Source organism: Odontesthes bonariensis, chromosome 1 (genome assembly GCF_027942865.1).
Source record: "Odontesthes bonariensis isolate fOdoBon6 chromosome 1, fOdoBon6.hap1, whole genome shotgun sequence".
Lineage (NCBI taxonomy): Eukaryota > Metazoa > Chordata > Actinopteri > Atheriniformes > Atherinopsidae > Odontesthes > Odontesthes bonariensis.
The window spans coordinates 14,986,270-15,010,271 of record NC_134506.1 but is presented as its reverse complement, the minus strand read 5'-3'; the positions used below and the strand labels follow the sequence as shown (position 1 = coordinate 15,010,271).

The window sequence follows — 24,002 nt, the reverse complement described above, 5'->3', positions numbered from 1 at the left end:
ATGCATCTTTAAGTATGAAGCTACAGTTGGTAATGGGCTTTGGAGGTGACAGTTTTGAACTCTGGTCATAGGCAGCCATTTGTTTCCCCTTTTTGTAACTTGTGTCTTCTCCAAAATGATTTTGGCCACATATAATATGGAAGAAAAGTCTTACTTCCCAAAACAACATTGATGATCCATCCAATAGTAATACCTACCTCATGCTGCAGAGGGAAGCTGGAGCCTGTCCTGACATTCTAGAGGCACGGTACATCTTGGACATGTGATCCATCACCAAACTCACACCTATTCATATTCACATTAACACATAGCCAATTCAGAATCCCCAAATAACCTAAGATGCATGTCTGTAGGTTGTGGGAGGAATGCAAGTCACCTGTAGAAAACCCACAAAAGCACAGGGACAACAGGCAAAATCCCATACAGAAAGATAAACCTAGAATTGTTTCACTGTCCACTGCACCGTCATGTTTTTACATAGTTAACTGAAAAAAGAAAAATCCTATGCAGTCAAATCCATGATCAAAGCAGTTTAAAGTGTTGTTGTTATGAAACGGATGTTGTGTCTTTGACATACTTTTATTGCCCTTATATCCAGAGTGTCTAATTAAGTTGGAGACAAGAAGAATAGAGGTTGAAAGTAAATTAAGTGAATGGTTAATGACATCAGTGTCATTGTCTAGTAACATAAACACATTTCATCTGTGTAACTGACTCGAGATGTGTATTAATGTGTGTATTTGTGTGTACTAATGGGTGCTCAGAAAGTGGGTGGTCTGTCTGTTCTGTGTTTCTACATGAGACAGAGACATAAAACTGGACGTCTTCTCTTCTGGCTGCCAAAGTTATTCAGCTGGAGTCTCACCAAACCACCGGTAATATGTTTTCTGGGAGCTGGGAGCAGAGCAGAGGGCATCTAATGAACCAGAAATCACTCATTTTCCTGCTCATTTCAAAACATGTGCTAGTGAATCTTTTCCTGTGCATATGGGTCAAATGAACAGGAAAGAGGCAGCTTTATGCATCATTTGTGACTATTTTCCAAATCTTTTACATCTGTGGCTTTCTTCAACAACACGTCTGAGTTTTTCTCCCCCTGAACTCCAGAGTAAAGACAGCAGTCTCAAAACCATGAATACAACAGCTAGTTTTTCATATACTGTATATCTAACCCAAGGAACCAGTTATGTCGGCTAACTTTTTAAGCTAGAAATCAGGACCACAGTCAATCCAATGCTAGTATTTAGCAGTGCTTAATGCTAACATAGTTGAACCAAAGTCTCAAATTATCAGCTGGCAGTCATATAATTTCGACTCTTTGAAAACATGCCTACTGTTGTTTGGCTTCTGTCTTTCTTATTTCGGTTTTATGTGTATTTCCCTATGCATCCATACTGAAAGACTACGCACACAAAAAACTTTAGCGTTTTTCCTTGAGGTAGATGCATTGTGATTGTGATCAGGTACTCTGCGTGTTCACGGGATTTAAAGATCAAAAAAACATTTAGGTAAATCTAAGGCATTAAGGAAGTAACAGATAAGTGGAAAAGCAAATTCTTGTCTTCCTCTTTGTTTTGACAAGGAAATCCTGATCATAGGAGAAAATAATTGTTACGACAGCAAACAAGACGGAAGAAACGCCCTCTCATTATGAATTTTCCAGTTCACATGGAGCCGTCAGAAGAACTGCACAAAAATGATCTTAAGAAATCTTTAATAAAAGACAGGTCTTACACCTTTATTGAGCAGATTGACACAGAAACATGACACACTCACCATGGCATTGTTGGTCTTATGTACAAACACTACACAAAATTATTCAAGCAAATCCCACACAGACAAATGTGCGCACACACACACACACATACGCACACTCACACACATAGACTGATTACTAAAACTGATTATCTTCCATTTCCAAACATCCTACTTTATATTTTTTTGGCCATTGGTACAGTACACTTTTGCACACAAAGGGTTTGTATAATGCTTACAATGTGAAACAGGGTGTCCTGGTATGCAGCAATGATCCACTGAGTGGAAGGACAGTCTAAAGAAATTCCCTCATTTAACCACAGCAGCAGGATGTCACAACAACCTCCATGGTAAGGGATATGGAAGAAACAGGAAGACAAGAGCAATAAGAAGATAGAGGACGTAGATGCCAGGGGTGAGCAAGTGAAAAGGAAATGGAAGGAGACAGGAGACACCAGCAAGAAAAGGAGCAAGAAGAAAAGGAGCTAGAGGTGAAAAAGGTGAAGTGCAAGAGGTTAAAGCGTTCCCTCATCCAGCAGTTTGTTGATGCCATTGCAGATCTTCCTCAGAGAGAGTCTGTACTCCTCTCCATCCCCATAGAGCTCAGCCAAGAACTCCCCATGGGCAAAATGGTTGAAAACATGATCGATGCGTGCGTGTGAGCGTGTGGTCAGGTGCTGCTCAACCAGGGTATGAAGCAGGTCCCTGCACTCCAGCAGGAGCTCTGACAGAATATTCCTGTCAAAGGTGTACTCCACCTCATAGAATGACACTGCTGTCATGGCGGCCTGGTTCATCTTCTTCTTGAAACGCTCCACTGTGTCCAGCTCGTCCTGGCTGAACTGGTGGTTGCGGTATAAGATGCCAATCTTCAGGGCAATCTTGATGACGTCCTTGATGATCTTGTGGGCTTCTTTCTTGCTCTTGGTGAACTCCCGGCTCACCTTATAGAGCTCGTCCAGGATCTCACTGCTGGTATCATCTGTCAGCATGTTGGCTACTGCCATGGTCGCCATTTTACTCAGAATTTTCTTCTGGGCCTGCAAGGCCAGGGAGCGAGAGTTAAAGCTCTCCTGTCCTGAAGGAAGAGAAAAGATAGGGAAACATTGTGAGCTCAGACCTTAAGGTCACTGCAACATGCATTAAAGGAACAGAACATCACATTTATATAATTTATGACAATAATAATAATTCATTTTTAATGAGTTTATTCTGTTGTTGAGGACACTGCGAAAACGGAAAATCAATCCAAAATTTAACCTCAATTCTGTTGCAACTTATCTGTAATTGTCCCCCCAAAATCAAATTTTTAACCATGTTAACATGTCCATTTCTTATGTGCCATAATATATAATATATCATGAGCTAAATCATCAGTCAGTGCTATGGCTGGGGATTTTACCCACAGTCTCAGAAAGGCGAGGTCAGACAGCCTGTATGTTCTACGTAAAAGATTGTTGGAAGGAAACTCCAGTGGAGTGGGACTATACAGCTATTTAGCATGAACTGTGAGTAAACAAGTGGCCTATCAGCGGTGACAAATCTGATTTCATACCTCTTTTTTGTAAACAGTTAAATAACCACCTTTCTTTTTTCAACAGTTTGTTGTATTGATTAAACATTTGTCAAAGTGACCATTTGATTCCTTCGTCTTGAACCACTCTGGATCAATCCACTAAGCTGTTTCACAATAAAAGATCTGTTTACAACAGGAAGGTTTCTATCTAATTAAATTCAGAATGCGGTGTCTCTCCACAATATACTGCAGAATTTAAACTATTCCAATGTACTCAAGACAAATTGTAAAGTAGGATAATCCACAAAAAAAGCACATCTGCTGCGATTATGGAGGAATTAATGGAATAATGGGTCTGGTTTACTCGCATATAAACACTAAGGTATGTGGAAAGAAGTGCAAGTGTTTATGTGCATTGTTTTAGATTAGCTAAGGCATTAAAATCTGGCATTTTAGAAAAACATGACAAGTCCTAATAATAACCATGGTAATTAGAAAAAGGCCTGCCTCTATCAAAGGCCTGGTACGCTAAGCAGTTTAAGTAAAAGCCTCGGCCTCTATTTGAAGGCTGAGGCTTTTTTGATATCAATGCGTCCAACGTAAACTGTGCAGACCGAAGAGCAGACCGAGCAGTCCTCTGCTTCCGAGCAGCAAACACCGTAACAGGTGCGGCTATCGCTAGGTGGCTGGACGCATTGATATCAAGGGAGGCAAAAATAGCGCCAAGCGATGTGAGGTCTGACTTTTTCTAGATCGACGATTTTGTGATGCAAATGTATTACTCTTTTGAACGCATATTGTTTTGAGAAGCAAGACTTTTTATTTTTTTAGCCCCAGCCAACTAGCCGGACTACCTTCGTCAACGCCAAAACTCAGCTGGAATTCGGCTCACAGGACGCAGCGGGGGGTAAGTCAATGTTCATAAATGATATTGCTAATATGGGATGTCATATAGCTTCATGTCAAAAGAGGCGAACTATCCCTATAAGGAAATGCAGTATTCATAAATCCCCATTCTCTGAATAAGGAAAAAGGTGTAGAGCCAGACCCAAGCCATAACAATTTTTTTCAGGGCAAAGTTTTCTAAATGTATAATTTTGAAGAACAAAGCTGAGTTTTTAGTTAAGTAATAGCTGCTGGAGTTGGGACTTTAGATTTGATGTGAATTATCATACTAAAAGATGTTGCACATTTGAAGGATTGTTGCTTGTGAATTTATCAGCCCTGGTGCTTTTTGATAATATCTATAAAATACAAAAGTGCAACAGGTTTAACGGTGCATCTCTGTACCTACATGATTTTCTTATGGTCTTTAACCAATGCCCTTATAGTGTTCAGCACATTTGCATGTAACAGCTGGATGAATCTGAACAAACAAGCAGTTATGAAAACATTGCATGCATCCTTCCCTTCCCAAGTTTTTACAAGCATGACATTGGCCTTCCATTCAAAACTCTACGTGATTAAAAAGTTTGATCATAAGAAGATTAGTTTATATTGAGGTGAAGACACAGACGTCTTTGTTTCTGTCTTTGTCAGTCTGCGTTGCACAACTCAGTGTTGTGTAACAGGAAAATTGGTAGCAGAATATTGTGGTTTCAGTAAATATGACAACACAGCGCTGAGGCAAACTCCTCTTGGATGAATAAAAGTTTGGCATAAACAAAGGCAAAATCGTATCAGTTTCAGGATAGTGTTGGATATTCAACAATTTATTTTACTCAAGGCACCAACAGGTTCTTTGTGGGTAACAACAGACTTGAAAAAAGAAACACAGAACAATCTGAACATGTAAATGCTGAGGAGTATTGGATGAGGTGCAGGCACATTCTATAGCAGGGTGGTGGCCTTCCTTGAGCTAACGGTGGTGCAGTTTGTTGGCTAAGGGAGAAATGACTATCTCCTCTGGATAACATCAAACAGCTGTACTCTGATAAGAACCTTTTTAAACACTGTCTCTCTACAAGTCCAGAATAAGCACTGTTTTATGTTGTGTCCCACTGAAGTCACAATTTATCATGGAGGCGAACATGAAAGGCTCCTTGTGTCCTCATACAGCGAAGCCAGTAGCCTGACATGACATACGCCTCTGTGAATGTGAGGAGTGGGAGGGTGGACAGGGTTTTTTATTTAGGTGCCACCCCGCTTCAAATTACACACCAGATAAGTCCTATTATGATAAAGCAAAGGAAAGAGGCTTCATTTTTCCCTCCCGCTCCCCGGGCACACTGTCAACCTCCTCCTCCTCCACATGTTTGTGTAAACGCAGAAAGAGTCGGAAGACAGTGGAAGGGGGTGTCATTACCAAGTGGGTTTAGCACAGAGCAGTAGTGAGCCCAAATTCAGGGAGGAACACCTGCTGTGTTGTCATTATAATTTCATTAAAATGGACAGATATTTGACTGTTTAGAATTCACACCATCATCGCTTCATCTGGTTGTTTGTTATTCAAATACACGCACACAAAAGAGCTTGAACGCTGCGTCACAACTGGGGAAACTCAATCCGTGGCATTTCGCATAAATGTAGAGAAGTGACATTTCATGCGTTGGTCTGATGCAAAATGACATTTCATGTAATATAATTAGCCCACCATGACATTTAACAGCAAATAAGGCTAATTCCTTTGTCTACAATCTTTCCCCTGATACAGAAAATCCGATGTTTTCACCACCTCTTCCATGCAGCTTCATGAGAGGAGTGGTGAGACCTATTGTATGTTAGATAAAAGTGTGATTAAACAGTATGAAGATATCGCACATGCAGCAGTTGTCAGTGTTATCTAACTACTGAAGTGTTAATGCTTCTGGGCTTATTGTTACTGATCATTCTGCACTTTCATTATAGAAATAGAACAGCAGATTTCTATCTGCAAACTGTATGAAGAACTCTGTAACCGTGAATGTGATCAGTATGAAAACACCCCATCTCAGTTCCCTTGTAATCTGATGGTGGTTACTTTTTTTTAATTACAAATGACCAAGATATAATGAAGGTCATTAGCTTTGTTTACAGTCATCTGAATAAGGTAATGCTCAGAGCAAGCAATAATTCAATTAATGTATTGCAATGTTACATCAATGTTGTGTTTTCACCGAATTGCTTTTCACTGCTTTTTATCTCTGACTTCAAGCTTCTTGTTTTTCAAAAACCGAGTCACTTGTGAAACCTGACTAATGCTTCACTATTTGAAAAATGTAAACATTATAAGGCCAGATTTTGTTTGAGGTGAGTAGTTGGAATATTGCTGTGTATGTACACAAAGACACTGTTCTTCTAATCGTGCCATAGTTTCTTACTGTAGTTGGGCACAATAGTTAATGTTTGACTGTTTTTCTTCTGTTTTTAAAAATCGATTTTGAGGCAGTGAAAATAAGCTGAAGAATTTGCCGTTATCATCTGTTCGACACTGAGAAATTCCTCCGTCAGTGACCGGAAGAAACGTGACCCATTTTCGGGACGGTCGACCGTGGTTTGAGTTGCATTTTTGTAATTCAAATTTTGTTTAATTTTTTTCAGTGGCTGTTTTGTTATGTTTAGGCAACAAAACTACCTGGTTTAGTTTAGGACCGATCATTATTTCTATCAGAACTTTACCTTTTCTATGGCAATACCAGCAGAAATCGTACTACTCTTGATCACATAACCACAGGCTGCCTTTGCACATAGTCACTTTTGCAATGTTTAAAATAATATATTCATTTGTGTAACTTTAACTGATTTAGAAGTAATTAAGAAGGAAACTAAAAAGCAAGCATATTTATAAGTTACTGTTCTGTGCTCCTTGTTCCGTGGTAGGTAGAAACACTTTCAAGACGATCCAAAATGATTGTTCATTTTTTAAACATTTTCTTAATGCTACATTTTTCTATATTCTGCTTTACTGAGAAACTAGCTTTATTTTTAAAAGAGCTATGTCATATATGTTATATATCACATGATCTTTGAATTTTTCTGATTGGCTACAGTGCTGTATGGCTGTTGAGGGATGGTAGTATCTTGTGTTTACTGCATTTATAAATATACAGATTTTTATTTAGATATTTATATTGTGCTATATTTCCCATCTTTATTTCTGAGAGACTCTGCTTTCCATGGTGATCTTTTTCTATGTTACTGATCTGTTTTCAATTAACCTAGTTAGGTGCAAGATGTCTCCCCAGTGGCATCTTTTTACCACCACTTACTTTGCAAGGCTTTTGTTGACATCATACCAACTTTTCTGAGAAATGCTTCTGCCATCAAATTCAAGAGGGGCCAATGCTTTTCATGATATAGTAAAATGTCTCACTTTCAAGGTTTGAGATTTGCAAATCCTTTCATTCTGTTTTAATTTGAATTGTACAGGGTCCCAACCTTTTTGGAATTGGAGTTGTATAATATACTTTTATCCAAAGCCAGCATATGACACTACTTTAAACGATTCAAGGACATTTCATGTAAGTTTGGGTGAAACGTATGAGTAGATCGCTCCTGCAGACTTGTTTGAAATTATGAAACTAGTAACGTTATGGCCTGAGGTGACAAATAGATAACATGCAAACAAGTGTCACAACAAAAACATGATAGTTTCCATTATATTTGAATAGCAGCAGCAGGATATATTACTGGTTTTCATGAGCCAAATCTGCAGCTCTCATCAACAGGCTCTCTTTGTCACTGTCATTGCCTGTTTCTCTCAAGCAGTTCTTTGTTCCACTGAGCCTCTGATATTCAGAAACCCAATTGGATGGATTTCTGAAACCCTGGCACACTGATAAAGGTGACAGCTTGCTCCATAAAGCAGGCCTTGTCAGTTCAATGGTCATGCAGACGATTTGGATTTAGACCAATTTGTGTTACAACTTACTGTCGAAATTAATTTTTTTATTGTCCATTTAAAAAGCCAATTACCTTAATTACTACAACCAATACTGAAATGTATGGAACCTTTTGTATTCTAAGTACAGAAGATGAGCAGGCCAATTTTTCTCTTGCCACCCTCAACACACAGCCTCGAGTCTGTTTCTGAGGACCAGCAGGTGGCTATTGACTTATTCGCTTTGACTCAAGTCTTTTTGCACATCTCAGAGGGATGAAGATGAAGAATGTAAGCAAAAATTAAGAAATGTGTAGGGGGGGTACAAGTAAGTAAAAGTCAGAGCATCGGTAGAGGAGGTGGGTGATTCAGAGTCTGGCAAGAAATATTAGCACACAGGGTAAGTGAGGGTAGATGATTATGGGAAGTGCACACAAAGGCACTGAGAAGTCCAAACTTTCTCACACACTTCCATACAGCCTGTCACCCAGAGTCTGTGATGAATGACATGGATGAACCAGACTGTCAGGATGAGTTAGAGAAGACTCCATGCTGTCAGGAGAGAGATGGCCAGAAAACTGTCTAGCCCGTTCTTCATCTTCCTCCTGCTCTTGCACTTTCTCTGCTACCTGCTCATTATTTTCTCCGCCTCACTTGTCCTCAAGTGTTATGTTTTCACAAAGTAAAGTGGTTACTCGGTGTAGCATGGTGAGAATAATTTACTGAAAACAAACCACCGATGAAGGGCGAGTCGCCGAAGCACTGGCCCATCAAAGTGGTTGCATAAGAGTGTTTTGGGAGTTGGTAAAGTTTACTTTTAACATCAGGATTAGTAAGGTGCTTGCTGCTCTCTGGCTGTGGCTGTTGACCAGACAGTCTCTCTTTGTTCCGCCTGATGTTTTTAGAGGGCTGAGTCAACATTTTCTGCTGCGTTGCGTCAGAACATACATCCAGTGTGGAACATGGAGACCAGCCAAACCTACTCTGCTGAAGGAGGTGTTCAACTAAAAATCTCTGCTCTGATTCATTTCCATTTTAGTAAAAGAGACTTAAATCAAGGAGGGGAATTTTTTTGCTAATGGCTGAAGAATTACCCATGTTGAGTTTTGTGATGAGAATTGCATTAACTGTTAACTCATTGGTTTAGAGGTTTTGTGCCAAGCTTAGCTAACTGCCAATGAAAATGATGCATATTATCATGAATAAGTCGCATCAGAGTCTTACTTTCACTTCAATAAACAGCTAAAATGAAATCTAAATGTATACGTTTCAGATTTTTCAAGTTTGTTTCAAACTATTGTTGGTGTGTCCATGAGTTGCAACTGTTCCAATTCTTCATACTGACCCTGAGGCTTATTCCTCATAGTGAAAGTGACTTTGGGGATGGACTGAGCTGCAGCTTTGCTGTCTGGTTATAATGTCTGTGCTGCAAATCTATATGAATATCACTTAACGACAAATAAGCTTGAGTGTGACTTCTGTGCGGTTCTTGAAGCAATGTTGTGCTCTGCGCTGCTCAGTCTTAGAATTTGATCTTTCTAAGAAAGCAAAAGTCAGCATTCAGTAAAACCTTTGTGTACTATGCACTCAATCAATTACGCAGTTAATCCACAAAAATAACTAGGATATAATTTCTTTGGATATAAAGTGAGTTGATTCTGGCACCTTGGCAGGCTTCTTATTTATGTAAAGCGATAAAGCTCAGCAAAACATTAACGACTAATCTGGACATTTCTGTGGCACACTGACTGTGAGACAAGAGTCCTGAGGCTTGTGCTGGTCTTATTCCAGAGTAACCAGAAGAATGAGCCTTTAGCGGGGGCCAGCAGCTAACACTAACTGGCCTTTACTGAGTCAACGCTGGAGGCACCTAAAAACCGGAACGCCACAGAGCACACATGCCCGACTAAGGCAACAGTGCGAGCGTGTGTATTTCTTTGTGTATGTTAGGTTTCTTTGTTGAGAGCAAAAACAAATAATCTGCCATTCACTGAATGTTGAGCACAGCCATCATCACCTTCCAAAGAACAACTTTTTTATTTCCTGTGATGATCTAAGATATCGGGGGCGACTGTGGCTCAGCTGGTAGATTGGCCGTCTTCCAACTGCAAATATGTGTATATATATAATATGAATCACTGAGTGTTTGTGTAAATGGTTGGATGAGAAACACATGTTAAGTTCTTTGTAGAACCTAGGCAGGGTTTAAAAGGCACTGCATAAATATAGACCGTTTACCATTTTTTTTTTAGCAGAATTAGACTAAGGGCGGTGTTTCCAGAGGAAAAAATACATACGACACAAGGTTACTGACTTTAACTGTTTTTTGTAGCTGTTTTTCCAAATTTGTGGATAGTTTTTTGTGTAGTCTGAAATATTCAGAGCTTCTTCAGTGATTTGAGGAACGTGTGAAAGTTCAGTTGTTGTTCACATCTTATACAAACAAGGCAGTTCAATTTTTAGAGGACATGAATGCAGCTCTTTTTTGCATTTGTTTAACAGCTGTTAATTATTTTTTTCCAGAAGACTTTAATTCCCAGCATAATTATTTCGCTGTTAATTCATTCAATCTCTAATCATTTTTGCTGCACTCTTAAAAAAAAACAGGTGTTGTCATGAAAACAGAATATCTGGATGTAATGTTTTAGACTTCTACTATTTGTCATTTTAGCTGTGCTTTTAAAACACAAGCCCCTGATTCCAAAAACTGACAGAGAGCCACATGATCTCTTCGACTCACAGTTTGACTGTAAATCATTCAATATCAATAAAACTTAAGTATTTAATAAATGTCTCACTCAAATACATGTTTTGCATACTTTAATGTTACAAAGTTGTAACATTTAAGAGCAGCAGATTTCATACATTTGTTGTATTTCTATTTACTTGAAAAGTACGTTTTTTTCAAACTGTTTGTCTGATATTCATGATACAGGACACTGGTTACATTTAAATGTGGGTTTTTATGCCAAGTTATGTAACTGCTTACCCACTTTTATTTCCCCACCAGCCCTTCGATGTCTGACTGAAGTTTCCTCCCATGGGAACTGGAAGGGTTGCATTGCTTCTCAGAATTAGTCTCTTGATAGGCCTGCAGGAGAGTGCCTGTTACAATGATTAAAAGGTGTTCCCTTCCTGAATCACGGCTGCATCTGCTGAATCTGTCTTCATTTAAAATGACAATAAATAGTTTCAAATTTGCTGGAAGTTTCCAAGGTCAGCAAGTCTGCAATGAACACCTTGGATTTGCAGGAAGTAGCCAACACCTTCGAATGCAACATTTCACGAACTGAGTGCATTGACTGGCTTTTTATATTGAAAATGAATGGGAAACATGGAATTAACGGATCTTGGAGATCTTATTAATCCTGTTTTTAACCGTGAAAGTCTCTCCGAAATCTTTTTTTTTTTTACTTTAACTTATCCAAACCTTAACTAGCGCTATACTCCATACTATACATGAAAATGATTTATCTTATGTGGACCTTTTAGGGACAGCTTCTCACAGTGTGACTGTGTGAAGAGATAGGGCCCCAAAACATGAGGCACACACATACACACATGGAAATAAAAATACTTGAAGTAGTTTTCTATGACTGAAGTTGCTAATGACACCATGTGTGTTTTCAGTATGGACAAAAACAGGTCACACAGTCAGCACAGATGCTGGTTTTTTTTTCACCACACACAATTTAGTATTTACACAACAGGCACAGGTGCTCTTACCCATTCTTCCAAGTGGGGTTGGATGTTTGCCTCTGGCTAATCAGGACAGTAGAAAAGACAAGCGTAAGGGGACATCTGTTTACTATACTGTCAACTGCTTTACAATGAAAGCCCCCTCCAAACATTATTAGTTCAAACAGTCAAACAGTGAAGGCTGCTGACAGGCAAACTATTTCAGAGATGCACAAAGGTGTGTGGTTGCACTCGGGTAACAAACAAAAGCACCGTTGAGTTCTGCAACACATCCGTGAAGCCTATTTAAAGCCATTACAAATATTCCCATATGTACATTTTTTTCCCATCTGCAACCAATTTTCCATTCACAGGCAGGACTGTTTTCTAACTGCGTGCCTCTTTCTGAAATGACTGGTTGGTAGTTTATTCTTTGCACCCTGTAAACGCTACCATCGCAATCATTTTCCAGGCATTTTCTTTTTCAGGCATTTTCTTTCATCCCCTTTTGGTCTCAGGTGTGCTGAAAACCCGACCTTGAGCAGAAGCTGCATTAATTCATATTTCACACACTGGAGACAGACGTGTGTGTCAAGGTAAAGCCCTTATTCATAAAGTCTGCCATCTATCAGAGATGCCATTTCAGAGAGTACAAGCACAGCTTTAAAAATGTATCAGTACAATGAAAATGTCAGGAAAATGCTCTTCAGATAGGAGAAGTGAAAAAGGGTGACCGCTTGACTTCCACTTCTTTTGCCTTGGCCCTTTCCTCTGCTTTTGGTTTCCAATAAGGAGCTGCAGCAGAGCCTCTCTGACTGCATTTACAAGGCTTGAGGAAAACAATAGAATGGGTCATTCAGCAGTATTAAAGGGGGTTTAATAGCCTGCTGGGTTAGTGTTAAACGGGCCTGAGAGGCCAGTGCACTTGGAAGGGGGCAGAGGAGGAGTTCTGTATGCCAGCTGGTACCTCCACCATTAAAGCTTGGGGAGAATCATTCATTTTGTCGAGCTTATCTAAAGGCTGCTGACTTGTTGAATAGTGTCACTATTTCACTGTCACTTAAGCACACAGATGTATAGTTAATACAGTGCCTAAAAATGCATCTCAGTGCAGGCCATCATACATCTGCAGAAGTATTCAAGCACTGGAATACAGTTTTTATCATTTTATACCTCTCCTCCACTCACTCTGGACCTGCAAAGGCTCCGTACAGGCATATTTTTGACTCCCACAATGCGACTCAGATGATGACTCAGAAATACCGCCCCTGCACAATCTCAGACTGTTGTAATGCATGTGTGTGTTTGTTTCTAGATGAAAGTAAGTGGCAATGATGAAGCTTGAGGAAGATATGATTTGATGAGAAACAGATTGGAAAGATTGGAAAGGATAGTCTGGTACTAAAAGAGATCATCCACAGTGCTATTAACAGCTACTCAGGATGTAGAGGAGCATTAAGACCTTCAGGGTTAATAAGCAACTCAGTTCTGTGACTTTAATTTGTGTGAAATGGGGTCACCAAGTTCAAAGTTCATTTCCTTTTACAAATGTCCATCATGTCAAGTTTCTGGCTAAAACTGAAATCTAAAGGTTAAGGCTGCTTTACGGAGGAGAAATGGTAAGATTGCATATTGTATATTTTCCTGGGAAACTGCTAACTTTGTGTAAAAACATGATAAGAGAAATGCATTTTCTTATGGTGTTATATTTTTTGCAGGTGCTCTGCTTTAACCCAGATTTTATTTATGGATGGCATGAGTCAGAAAAGGGACTAATGTCACAAACATAACATAAGTATCATAAAGATGGAGAAAACAATAATGATCACAGAAACAAATCAAGGAAATAAGTAGATGTTTGTAAGAATAGTCTTTTGACTGTTCTAGTGGAGTCTACCACAGCTTGTCTTTCCATTTGTTTTGATTTGTTTCTGTAAATTTTAATTTAGTAAAAACGTGCTGGTGCAGGGAATGAGATACAGCCTCAATCAACCAACTCTTTATGAATAAAGTTTACAAGTAAGAGGTCTAATCAAGGCCTGATACTGTGGTCACTTTTTTTGGTGACACTTTTTCAGTCAAAGAATGATTTTTCCTCAACCTAAAAAATCTTTATGATATGAGCTGCATGTAGATGGATACTGAAGTACAGAAATAACCAAAGAATGCATTATGATCCTCAAAGAGAACAGTTCCATCAGGATGGAGATGTCCATCATAGGATAAAACGGACACAGACAGCATAATGTTCAACATAGCTTTGGAGAGCCACTGCAGACGTCACAGAGACATGTTTTTCCTTTAATTTATCACTTGTTTGTGACTACACATATGAAGCTACTCTCAATGCCGTGAGATATCTCTTCATAAATTCTTTAGTTCCTGTGCTGCAGGTTCCTTCCAGCTTTTCCTGTGCGGAAGCCTCCTCCAAAAGTGTCAGCAATTTATTTCACCGTCCGTTCTCAGACTATCCTCCACGTTGTCCTACAGACTCATCTCAGCCATGTTACTTCCAAGCAGGGCTGCCATTGCTAGCGTTAAATCTGAAAACTGACAGAGTGATTGGAGCATGTGGACTCTATGGAGACTGGATCAGAATAACATCCAAATGTGGTTTGGATCTAGTTTTAAATAATCATATTCCATGTGTGTTTTGTTTTTGTTTATTGTTCCACAGACATAAAATAAAAGATTGAAACTGGTAGTTTAAACAAGATCTGAAATGTTAGCGTAGTCATTGATAAATGTGTGGATCTTTTAATTAAAAAAAATACGTAATCAAGTCAGTAATGGTGTAGTTGGAATTTTTTTTTTCCAGGTTAACCCGAAACAGTCTTTATTTTCATCTACAAACCTTTTATAAATCCTTTGCTAACATTATAAGTCAAACGAAAGATTAGTTCAGTGGAATTGAACAGTCAAAACTAAAGCTTGACGAGCAATTTAGTTTGAGCAAGTTTGTGTATGTCAGGCAAAGTTTGACTCAACATTACTGGAAAATGCATCAACACACAAACCTTTGGAAATTATAAAGAAAGGATGTATATTATAGCAGCTGTGGCTAATGGAGAGCTCTGTCACACATTAGAAGATAGTGTTTGAAACTATAAGCTTGTTTATCCTGGGACTAGTATAAACGTCTCTACTGTGACAAGCAATCCACGGAAAGGCACTTAGGAGCCTCTCTGAATCAGAGGGGACCCAAGAACAGATTGCCTTTCGCTGCTGCACAACCTTATTTAATCTTCCATCCCTGATCTCATTCTTTGTCTCTCTCAGTCTCTCATTTTAATAGCCATATCCATGTAGAGCTCAGCTAGGCGGATGAAGGGAAAGCAAGAAGAGCCAGGAGATGTCTGATGGATTAACGTGCCGGAGGCTTGATGGCCTGTCACAAGAAGCGAAAGGGAGACCAGAGGGACTGAGAGATACGGCAGTGATTTGACCTCCACCTTTTGGCTTGCCTGTAGCTTTCATCATAATCACTACTTGTTATGAAGACCAGAAGAGCAAGTGGTCTGTTGAGGATGAGAAATGGTATCCAGGACATCCCGTTAAGAACCAGCATGGACTGCAGGGTCCTGTGAGAATCTAGCACTTTGACCTCACTTCTGCTGTAAAACTAATGTCTTCACCAGCTGTGGTTTCCTTCTCTGTGCCATTGTTTAGCTATCATGGAGAGCCAGGCCACAGTTAGCTGGTTAGCTGGGCATGGGCTGGAGGCTGTCTCCCTTCTCTGCTTCAATCCTCTGGGAACTTCTCTGGAAAACTACTCCAGTTATGTGGGTGTTGGTTGAGGCCCAAAATAATGAATATCTCTAATGATGATTTCTGTAACACAACGTTTTCTTTTTTCTTTTCTATTCAAGCAATCACAACAGGAGCCATTATAACTGGATCACCAACTACAGTCAAACAGACCCAAAATGCAAAGAAATGGGAAGTAGCACCAAAACTACTGTTTGACTGACATGCAATGAGTTGGAAATGCAGCTGAGCAAAGAATCTAGCCGCTAAGCTTCCTAAAGAATTATTTGGTTAAGAGAAGTGCCACTCTATTTCTAGAAAGTCTGGTATGAATGTGTGTGAGCTATAATGACAGACTGTTTGGCCAAAGCTTGATGAAATACAGTGGAGGATAATATATTTGGACTATCCTCACTATATCTTTCCTGGACATCAGATACAAAGTTATTCAACATTTTCCATCTAAAAGAGACTATTTGCAAAGGGGCAAGGCGGGGTGAGTGAAAGAAGGAGGAAATGGGCAGAACTGGCAATATGTACGTTTTCATTTCACACCTTTCAGTCAAGATTAATAGAAGTGAGGTGGTGAAAGTAGGAAAGGACGAAAAACAAGAGGACAGGTTTGAAGGACTTTCTAAATCATCAAAAAGGAATATAAAATAAAAAAGATGAACATAATGTACGATCAAAGCCATTCTACACAGCTGGAGATGATGCACTTCAGTAAAAAGGACAGTAGAGGACTGATGGAGAGAATGAGGGAGACAGTGCTGAAGAAAGAGAGATGGAATCATATGTCCTCAAATTGATTGTTTAGCTGTTGCCAAACAGACCCAGACTCCCACAAGACCAAAAACTCCATAATTGCCTTATACATAATCTGCAGCTGTATTAAAAACTGGCTGAAACGTCCTTATCTGGTCTCTTTTTTCCCCTGTCTCTTCCTCTCTGTCAGTTTCTCACCACATCTACAAAACTGAGTGGCAAGGAAGTGAGTGTTTTCCGGCCCTGGGTGAGTCGCTCCTCTCACAGACCCCAGCCAAGTCTCAGCATGCCGTGGCATCGTATTACAAAGAGACACACACATGCACGCAAAAACACGCACACACTGAAAGGCTTGCACGCACCATCCTCAAGGCCTTGCCAGCTTTCCCCAGAACTTTGGCCCCCTGGTTTGTTTACTAGTTCACTCACTTTAACTGGGTTTACGTAAAAACGAGGCACTGAGAACCCACAAATCACTGACAGGGAAGCTCATTTTGTCACTGCCCCTATGTAGAGCTGGAACCCTGCCCCCCTGACCAGGCTGCCCTCGCTACAACTGACATGGGTAATTTGATTGTAGCCATGGAAAACCCATCTTTCTGGTATTTGTGGCCCATAATCCATCATAATATTAAGGCAGAGGGTTTTGGAGGTTGCTTTTAGATGAGAGAGAATAATCTAAATATTCACAGGGTGTTCAAATTCTACTTGCCAATAGGAGACATTTCTGCTTTTCATATGAGCAGTTAAAAGCAGCCCTTTATGGTAAAATGATATGGAGGCAAAGGTTAACCAGGAAATGTGGCAGGGCTTCGGCTGTCTGGAAGCCTAAATTAAAAGGTTGCTCTTGCTTTGATTGGGGTGATAAAACTGGATATACTGTGAGCTTTGGCCTTGAAGGCCCTCACTCTGCATGATATGCTGCAGTGTAAAGCCAAAGTGCCTTTGCTCTCTTGGCTGCCAACCCACTGCTAACTAATGACCAGGAAATAACTGTGGTCCACACAAACACACACTCAGACACATTCGTGGATTTGTTTCTGACCTTTGGTGCCTACCTTCTCTCTTCTAACTTCTCATTTAAGCCTAAACATTATTATTCCATAAATTATTCTGAATGTTAAGCATTAAGCAACTTGTGGAACTTTTTTGTCTCGATGTTGTCATTATTGTCAATAAAATGTCTAAACCTGCAACTTTAATGCAGTTTAAAGTGACATGCTGCTGAACCGACTGCTGTGAAATATTATGATGAACGTGGTTATTCTTTTTCCTACCACAACCTTGAAATACTATAATCAGCACAGTTCATTTTGGTCAGGCCAGAGTTAAGTGTGAAAAGCAGTGCAAAAAGCTGCCTCCCGCTCTGTCTTGTTTTTTTATATAAATATTTATGCTGCTATTGTAGAAAGAAATTTTTAGCTTGATACCATCTGCATTTAGTGAGGGTACAGTATATTGAGAGGAGTTAAGTAAGACAAACCCAGATGGCTGTGGCTTCCCACAAACACGTCAGACTTTTCATTGGCACTAATGGAGAAATCTTGTGTCATCCATAAAGTTGAAACCCAAAACTACACCTAAAGCAAAACTTTCCCTCACAATTTCTGTCAATAATTTGGAATAACTGTAGAGTCGAAACAAGTGTTAAAAGAAATAATGCGACGCGTCACATTACGCATTATCCACAGATCAGGCATCTGTACAGGCTCGATGCTGCACTGATAACCGTCCAGCCCTCCATTAATGCAAACTGCAACACCCCCCAAAGAGCTCACCTCACACTCGCAACTGTTTGCTTTGCTTCAAATGGCCCTCGAGTTACACCACAGCTTTCTGAATGTGTGTCTATGAGGCCGTTGACTAGAATGCCAGTGGAAGTGCCTCCACAATCTAATTCCATGTTGCAGCAATAGCTCAGCCGCAGGGAGACAATTCTCTTTCCAAATGTCCCACTATCCCAGTGAAATACCACCATATTACAGTGTCAGTGCATACATGCATACATGTGCTCATAAGGGAAATTTTTTCACAAACAGTGTCCTGGGAGTTATAGGATTTGTCTTTTACCGCAGCTATAGGACAAACCACTTTCTCCTGAGTCGTCTTTTCCATTTATGGCCTCACTCTTTTTTTCCCTTTTCCCTCAGTTCTTGTTACAATTTTCCAGAACCAGCTCTTGGTGTCTTGAGTGTGTGTGTGTGTGTGTGTGTGTGTGTGTGTGTGTGTGTGTGTGTGTGTGTGGCTGTTTTTAGTGCAGTCTCCATCTGTGGGCCAGATTAAAGGCAGAGAGGGGAAAAAAATATCAGGGATCCATGTGTAAGCAGAAGAATGAGCGAGAGTGTATCTGTCAGCATATGGTAGTGCCACAGAGTATGCAGAGCCGGCTCGCTCGGCCTGTCTAAGGTATGTGTAAAGCATGTGGCCATTCTTCCAACATGGCAATCATGAGGCAGAAGCTCATCTGTGGTTGCCGAGTGCTCTTTGGACTATTTAGGGCAACAGGGATTTTTTGGTAATTAACAGAAAGAAGGGAGCTGCAGCATATGTTAGTATGGCTAAAGATTAGATTTCAGCTGTATCATGAAACAACGTCTGCAGGTTTTTCTAATAAAAGGACATCAACAGCCCTTATGCATCTCACAGCTGTTATTACATCAGACAAACAGCTTATCTTTGTCAGAAAAACTGACAGTAAAACAAACCGCTGGAAATAGTTCCACAGATGGGTGATTGGGGTTTGGTGTTAAGAGTCGCATCACCATGATGAATCAGACAAAAGTCAACCGTGGGATGATTATTCAACTCTCTTCTACAGCATAATGTCAGACTGATATAACAACCGGATAATAGTTTAAAGTGGAAATCAGGGGTATTTTAAAGTTTAATAAAAAGCAGTGTCCAGCCTCTGTGAGCTTCAAACCTGTAGGAGAACAGGTGATGACTGTGAGCCGCGCCCTGACTCATAATCAGGTGTGGTCATCTCCAGTCCACCACAGGAAGGAAGGACAGGGCTGCTGGGTGATTCAGTTTGTGGCTGCTATGTGGTCGGAGGCATGATTGCTGCATGACTGGATGGTTATTGGTAAAAATGTAATCCTTTGTGTCTGCGATTTTGTTTATTTTTCTTTTTTAACGCTGGTGATTGAAGCAGACAAAAGTGCAGGGAACAGGGGAACAACTATAGAAAAACACAATGAAGAAATAAATTAAATTGCTTTGCGTAAAGAAGCTCTGTCCCTGTAAGAAGACACCAACCTTAATTCCACCTGACACAAAGTTGGGAAATGAAGTCGCTTTCTCTAAGCCCATCAGAAGCTTGCTTTTGGATTCATTCATTTTTTTTATGTATACTGTCTTTTCTTTTATTGAAGGCTATCGTTGTAGATTAGAAGTAAATGTTAACGTATGGTGTCTTTACGCTGCTTTTAAAGAAACATTGTGCACAGCTCAGGAAGGAATGGGGAGACATGTCACCGACATCGGAGGGAAGCTAGAACTGAAGCATGCAGGCGTGGTGCTGAAGGTAGAGGTGGGGAATTTGAAATGCCGACATTAAGCAGCTGCATAGACTTCCAGTGAGCGGTGTGTGCAGGAATGCAGCTAAATGAACATAGTACCGATAGTTTCACTTCCAGGGACGGGAATTGAAAAAAAATCTGCTGACTAAATGCCATTTACTTACTAAATGTTGTTAGTAAAATTGAATTGAATTTGTTTTGTGGAAAATGACTATTTCCTTCTCTGTGCTGCGAGAAGGAAAGAGTTTTGCTGGCTGGGAGCTGAAGGGCGAGCTGTGCTGGGTGTAGCCTGACAGTGGCCGAACAGTAGCAACAGTCTGTTTGTCTTTATCTAAAATGAATGAACATCTGTACAGCATTCATTTTCGTTTGGTTTCCCTGTTAGAAGATATCTTATTACCCTCAGAAACTGTGCGACTCTGCTGGGAAGCAGAGGCACTTATAAGTGTGAAAGAAAGGCAGGACATAAATGAAAAGAAGAAAATTGAGATACACTGTAACGGCTACCATCAACAGGAGAAGGCTGGAGAGTCAGAGCCACCTGAAACAAAACACCTCGGTATTTACACTGCTGGAGTTTTGGAGTATGTAAGCCTGAAGCTTACATACCCCCCCCAATCCTCATTTCCAGGAATGAGGGCCATGTTTGTGTATGGCACAATTTCAAAAATAGACTTGTTTTTAAAATACCTTTTCTCAGGCATGGGTGCAACATTTAACCTCTTGAATTGATTCATACTATTTTTTTTCACTGACAGTCCGCTGACGAAAAGGGACTGAAGCACAGCAACAAAGCATGATGCATTCTGAGCATGAGTCAGGCTCTTACGAGCTCTTAACTGGGAAGAATATCCTGCCGTCTGTGCTCCATTCAACATGTGCTACAACATTTCCAGCAGCTAAGATATGTCTAAAAGGCTTTGTCCCTAGTACTTGACAAGTCTTGTTACATTCATGGAAGCTTTAGAACATCACAGCATCTGTGAAAAAAAAGCTTTATGTCTTTATGGATTGGCTAGACCACGCTTCACGCTGAAGTTCGGGTTGGTTGATGTTTTAATTCTCATTTGTGTGCCTGAAGTCAGAAAATGATACAGATGAATAATCATCCACCGATTATGTAAATAATGACTTCTGGCTCTAAAATCTGTGTTCCTCCTCCTTTGCAAATGGACTGCAAAACAGACAGAAAAATGTCCAGATGGACAGACAGATGGTTCATCAGAGCATAATTAACACAGAAAGCTCTTTGTTGCCTAACAAATCTGAAATAAAGCCACACCAGCATCGACACCAATAAACAATAAATGATCAAAATCAGTTAATACCTCAGGTGTGTGTACCATAAAGACTCTGTGACAGTGCTTACATTTGTCTGATCAAAATGAATTTAGGGGAACCCACAGTTTTCAAATAGATCTGTGTGAACAAAAAAAGTGAAGAGGAAAGTTTCACTTCTCGATGATAAAAAAAGCACAGCCCTTTACTGTGAAAAACCTCCCACAGGCAGCTTTGATTCCAAATCTTCAAACTCAAATGTTTCTCCACGAGGCCGTTTCATCTCCTATCTTGAATCTTTTAACTACTCACAGCTCAGAAAACCGCCCACATGTGTGGAAGGCTGAGAAATACTCAATAAGAGTTAGCTCCCAGGAGCGTTTGTGTGTCTATCTGCATGTTTAAAGTCTAACTTTCAACACTGCAGTTAATTGTTGCCCTATGCTCTGACACCATAAACCTCTCCCTTTTTAAAGAAACAACCACACACAAATTCCAGGAAACGAAATCTTAACATTTTTTTTTTTTTTTGCTCTCTGAACGGGTGCTGCATCACAAACAGGAGGAAGATATTAGCGTTCTGGGAGTGTGTGCTCTCTCTGTAGCTGGATGCGTTGATGAAGACACTGGCTGCACGTGTCAGAGCTTGCCTGTTCCTGGTGGTGACTGAGCCGGCTTTCATCTGTACTGTCATTGAGGCTCTGCCTGTCACCATCGTCAGAGTATACAGAGCGCCCAGAAGCTCGCCCTACATACATCTCAGAAAGCTACAGGCAATTGATACAGTGTGGAAGACTTGAACTCAAAAAGTATTTAGTATTTTTTGAGAATAGGCTGCTGATCATTGTAAAGAGCTGCATCTGTGAGAGGAGTGGCACAGAGTTGATGAGCCACACTACCCACGTATATGCTGAGGGTCTAGTAACTGATAAAAATGCTGAAAATGTGCCGTAAAACAGGAAGAACAAAGTCAGTGAGCCTCTGGATAGACTGATAACTAGATACTGATGTTGATGCTTACCTGCAGAGATGTCTCCGTCACTTTGCTCTCCGGAGTCTGAATCCATCTTCCCCTTCAGAATGCTTGGAGGCTGTAGAAGCTCTCTTATTCCGTTCTTTTCTTGTTCCCTTTCCTCTTCAGGGAATCTTGAGATTTCTCAACCCAATGAAATAAAAATGAACTTCTTGTGTGTTTTTTTTTTGTTTGCTCCTTGTGTGCTGAACCTCCCCTCCCAAGCAGGAACTCTGCAGTTGTGAGAGGAATGCTACTGGTCTGAATTGCTGAGCTATCCTCCTGTTTTTTGCGTTCTTGACTCCCTCAGTTTCCCTCTTTACTTCTCCCTCTCATCTACTTTCCCGTGTCTGATGCTCCCTCCCCTCACTCCCTCCCGGTCCGCCCCCCTCTCACTTTCTCCCTCCCTTTTCCCTGCCACCATGTCCCTCCTCCTCCTCCTCCCCTCATTCGGTGCTGTCACATTCAGCCGCTCCTTGCTCCCTCCACTCAAACTCTTTCTCTACCTCTTTCTGTATGCTGTGAGCGCTGTCTCTTCCTCTCTCCCTCCCTCTCAGTGTCTGGGTAAAAGTACTGCCTGTGTTTTAGCAGAGGAATGGGAGAGACGCCTTCATGGTAACTTGAAATTCATTTCCAGCAGTTAAAATCCCATGACCTCTTGTTATTGGCTGATATAAAAGGCATGCACAATCTGTGGTGGTCACATGATGTCAGGTAATCATTAAATGGTTCAGAGAGGTCTTGAATCACTTTGTGTTTAGATTACTATTGATAATTCAAATATTAGTTTGTGTGTGCACCCCAGCCCTAATTACTTGATTACTGAAGCAAAGTATATGTGTAGATTTTCTTATCCCAGTTATTCATTTATTTAATGTTGCTTGTTGTTTTGTTTGATTGTTTGTCAAGGATGCTCTGGCATGTGATATTTCATCGTTGCTTGAGAAACAGTATTTTTTTCAGGATGGAAAAAAAGAAAAAGAAAAAATGAAGCATTCATGTCACACATTTATCTTTAGGTAATCATAAGAGCTTGAATAAGGGTACCTGCATCCCTTTTGTGTCCTTTTCAGATGGCTGAGGACTTGCCATTGGGATGGCTAGGAAAAAGAAATTGTTAAATGGGGTTGCAGCTGTGAAAGTATTTATTTCTAGACAAACTATTAGTTTTTTAACCTTCAACAGTTACTGTTTTACATCTAAACCTACCCAAAAATTGATTACCAAAACACAAATCATTAAATTCCAATTTCAAGACCAGCTGTGAGATTATTTTGGAGTTTCTAGTGTTAATGAACATGGTAGGTGACGTTATGATACCTATATGTATATGCTGGAAGGCCTCACAGGGACAGATCTACTTATGGTTATACCAGTACAGCCTTCCATGAACTTCCAGCTGATCAGTGAGAAATACCAGCAGAATGTTTCTGTCTCAGAATAAAGCATAAAGTTTTGTGAAATTGCCGCTCATAATCAAAAATGGTCAAATTACGATATTTCAGAAGCTTCAAAAGTGTTAAACGCCAACATGCTCTTTTTCAATTTGTAACATGCTCATGTCTTGGACTGTAGGGGAAACTGTCACAAATGTGATATTGCACAATTGTTACATGTTTGAAGAGATTTATAAGGCAGTAGAAGGTGGAGTTTGGTGGTGTCAAACCATGGACTGGTACTCAAAATAATGCAACTCAAGCCTCATCTGACCTAATATTGCCACACAATTTTTTTCCTTTTTGACTTTACTGTCAGTTGGTTAGGAATGAGTATAATGAGATAAATACAGGTTCACATTATGTCTAAATGCTTCCACGGGAAAAACAGCACCCGATGAAAAGCGTTAACATCTCACAATTTCTGGAACTTTATTTTTGGACATGTGGAGAAACTTATCTTTTTACATATTTTCTTGACTGGGCTGCTTTATGT

General features: G+C 40.2%; 1 protein-coding gene across 1 annotated transcript; it reads right to left on the bottom strand.

Moving 5' to 3' along the window:
- Window positions 1-1,697: 1,697 nt before the first annotated feature.
- Window positions 1,698-22,416, bottom strand: tnfaip8l3 (tumor necrosis factor, alpha-induced protein 8-like 3). Its single transcript, XM_075470490.1, has 2 exons — window positions 22,080-22,416; window positions 1,698-2,833 (listed from the first exon to the last, which is right to left on the bottom strand). The coding sequence occupies exons 1-2, from the start codon at window positions 22,123-22,125 to the stop codon at window positions 2,271-2,273; spliced, it is 609 nt and encodes a 202-aa protein (XP_075326605.1). The 5' UTR covers window positions 22,126-22,416; the 3' UTR covers window positions 1,698-2,270.
- Between the last annotated feature and the right edge of the window lie 1,586 nt (window positions 22,417-24,002).

What these genes read in the sequence shown, in the direction of transcription:
- tnfaip8l3 (XM_075470490.1), bottom strand. Translation starts at nt 22,125, where the DNA reads ATGGATTCAGACTCCGGAGAGCAAAGTGACGGAGACATCTCTGCAG. An exon ending in TGACGGAGACATCTCTGCAG is followed by an intron (nt 2,834 to 22,079) that starts GTAAGCATCAAC and finishes CTCTTCCTTCAG; the next exon opens with GACAGGAGAGCTTTAACTCT.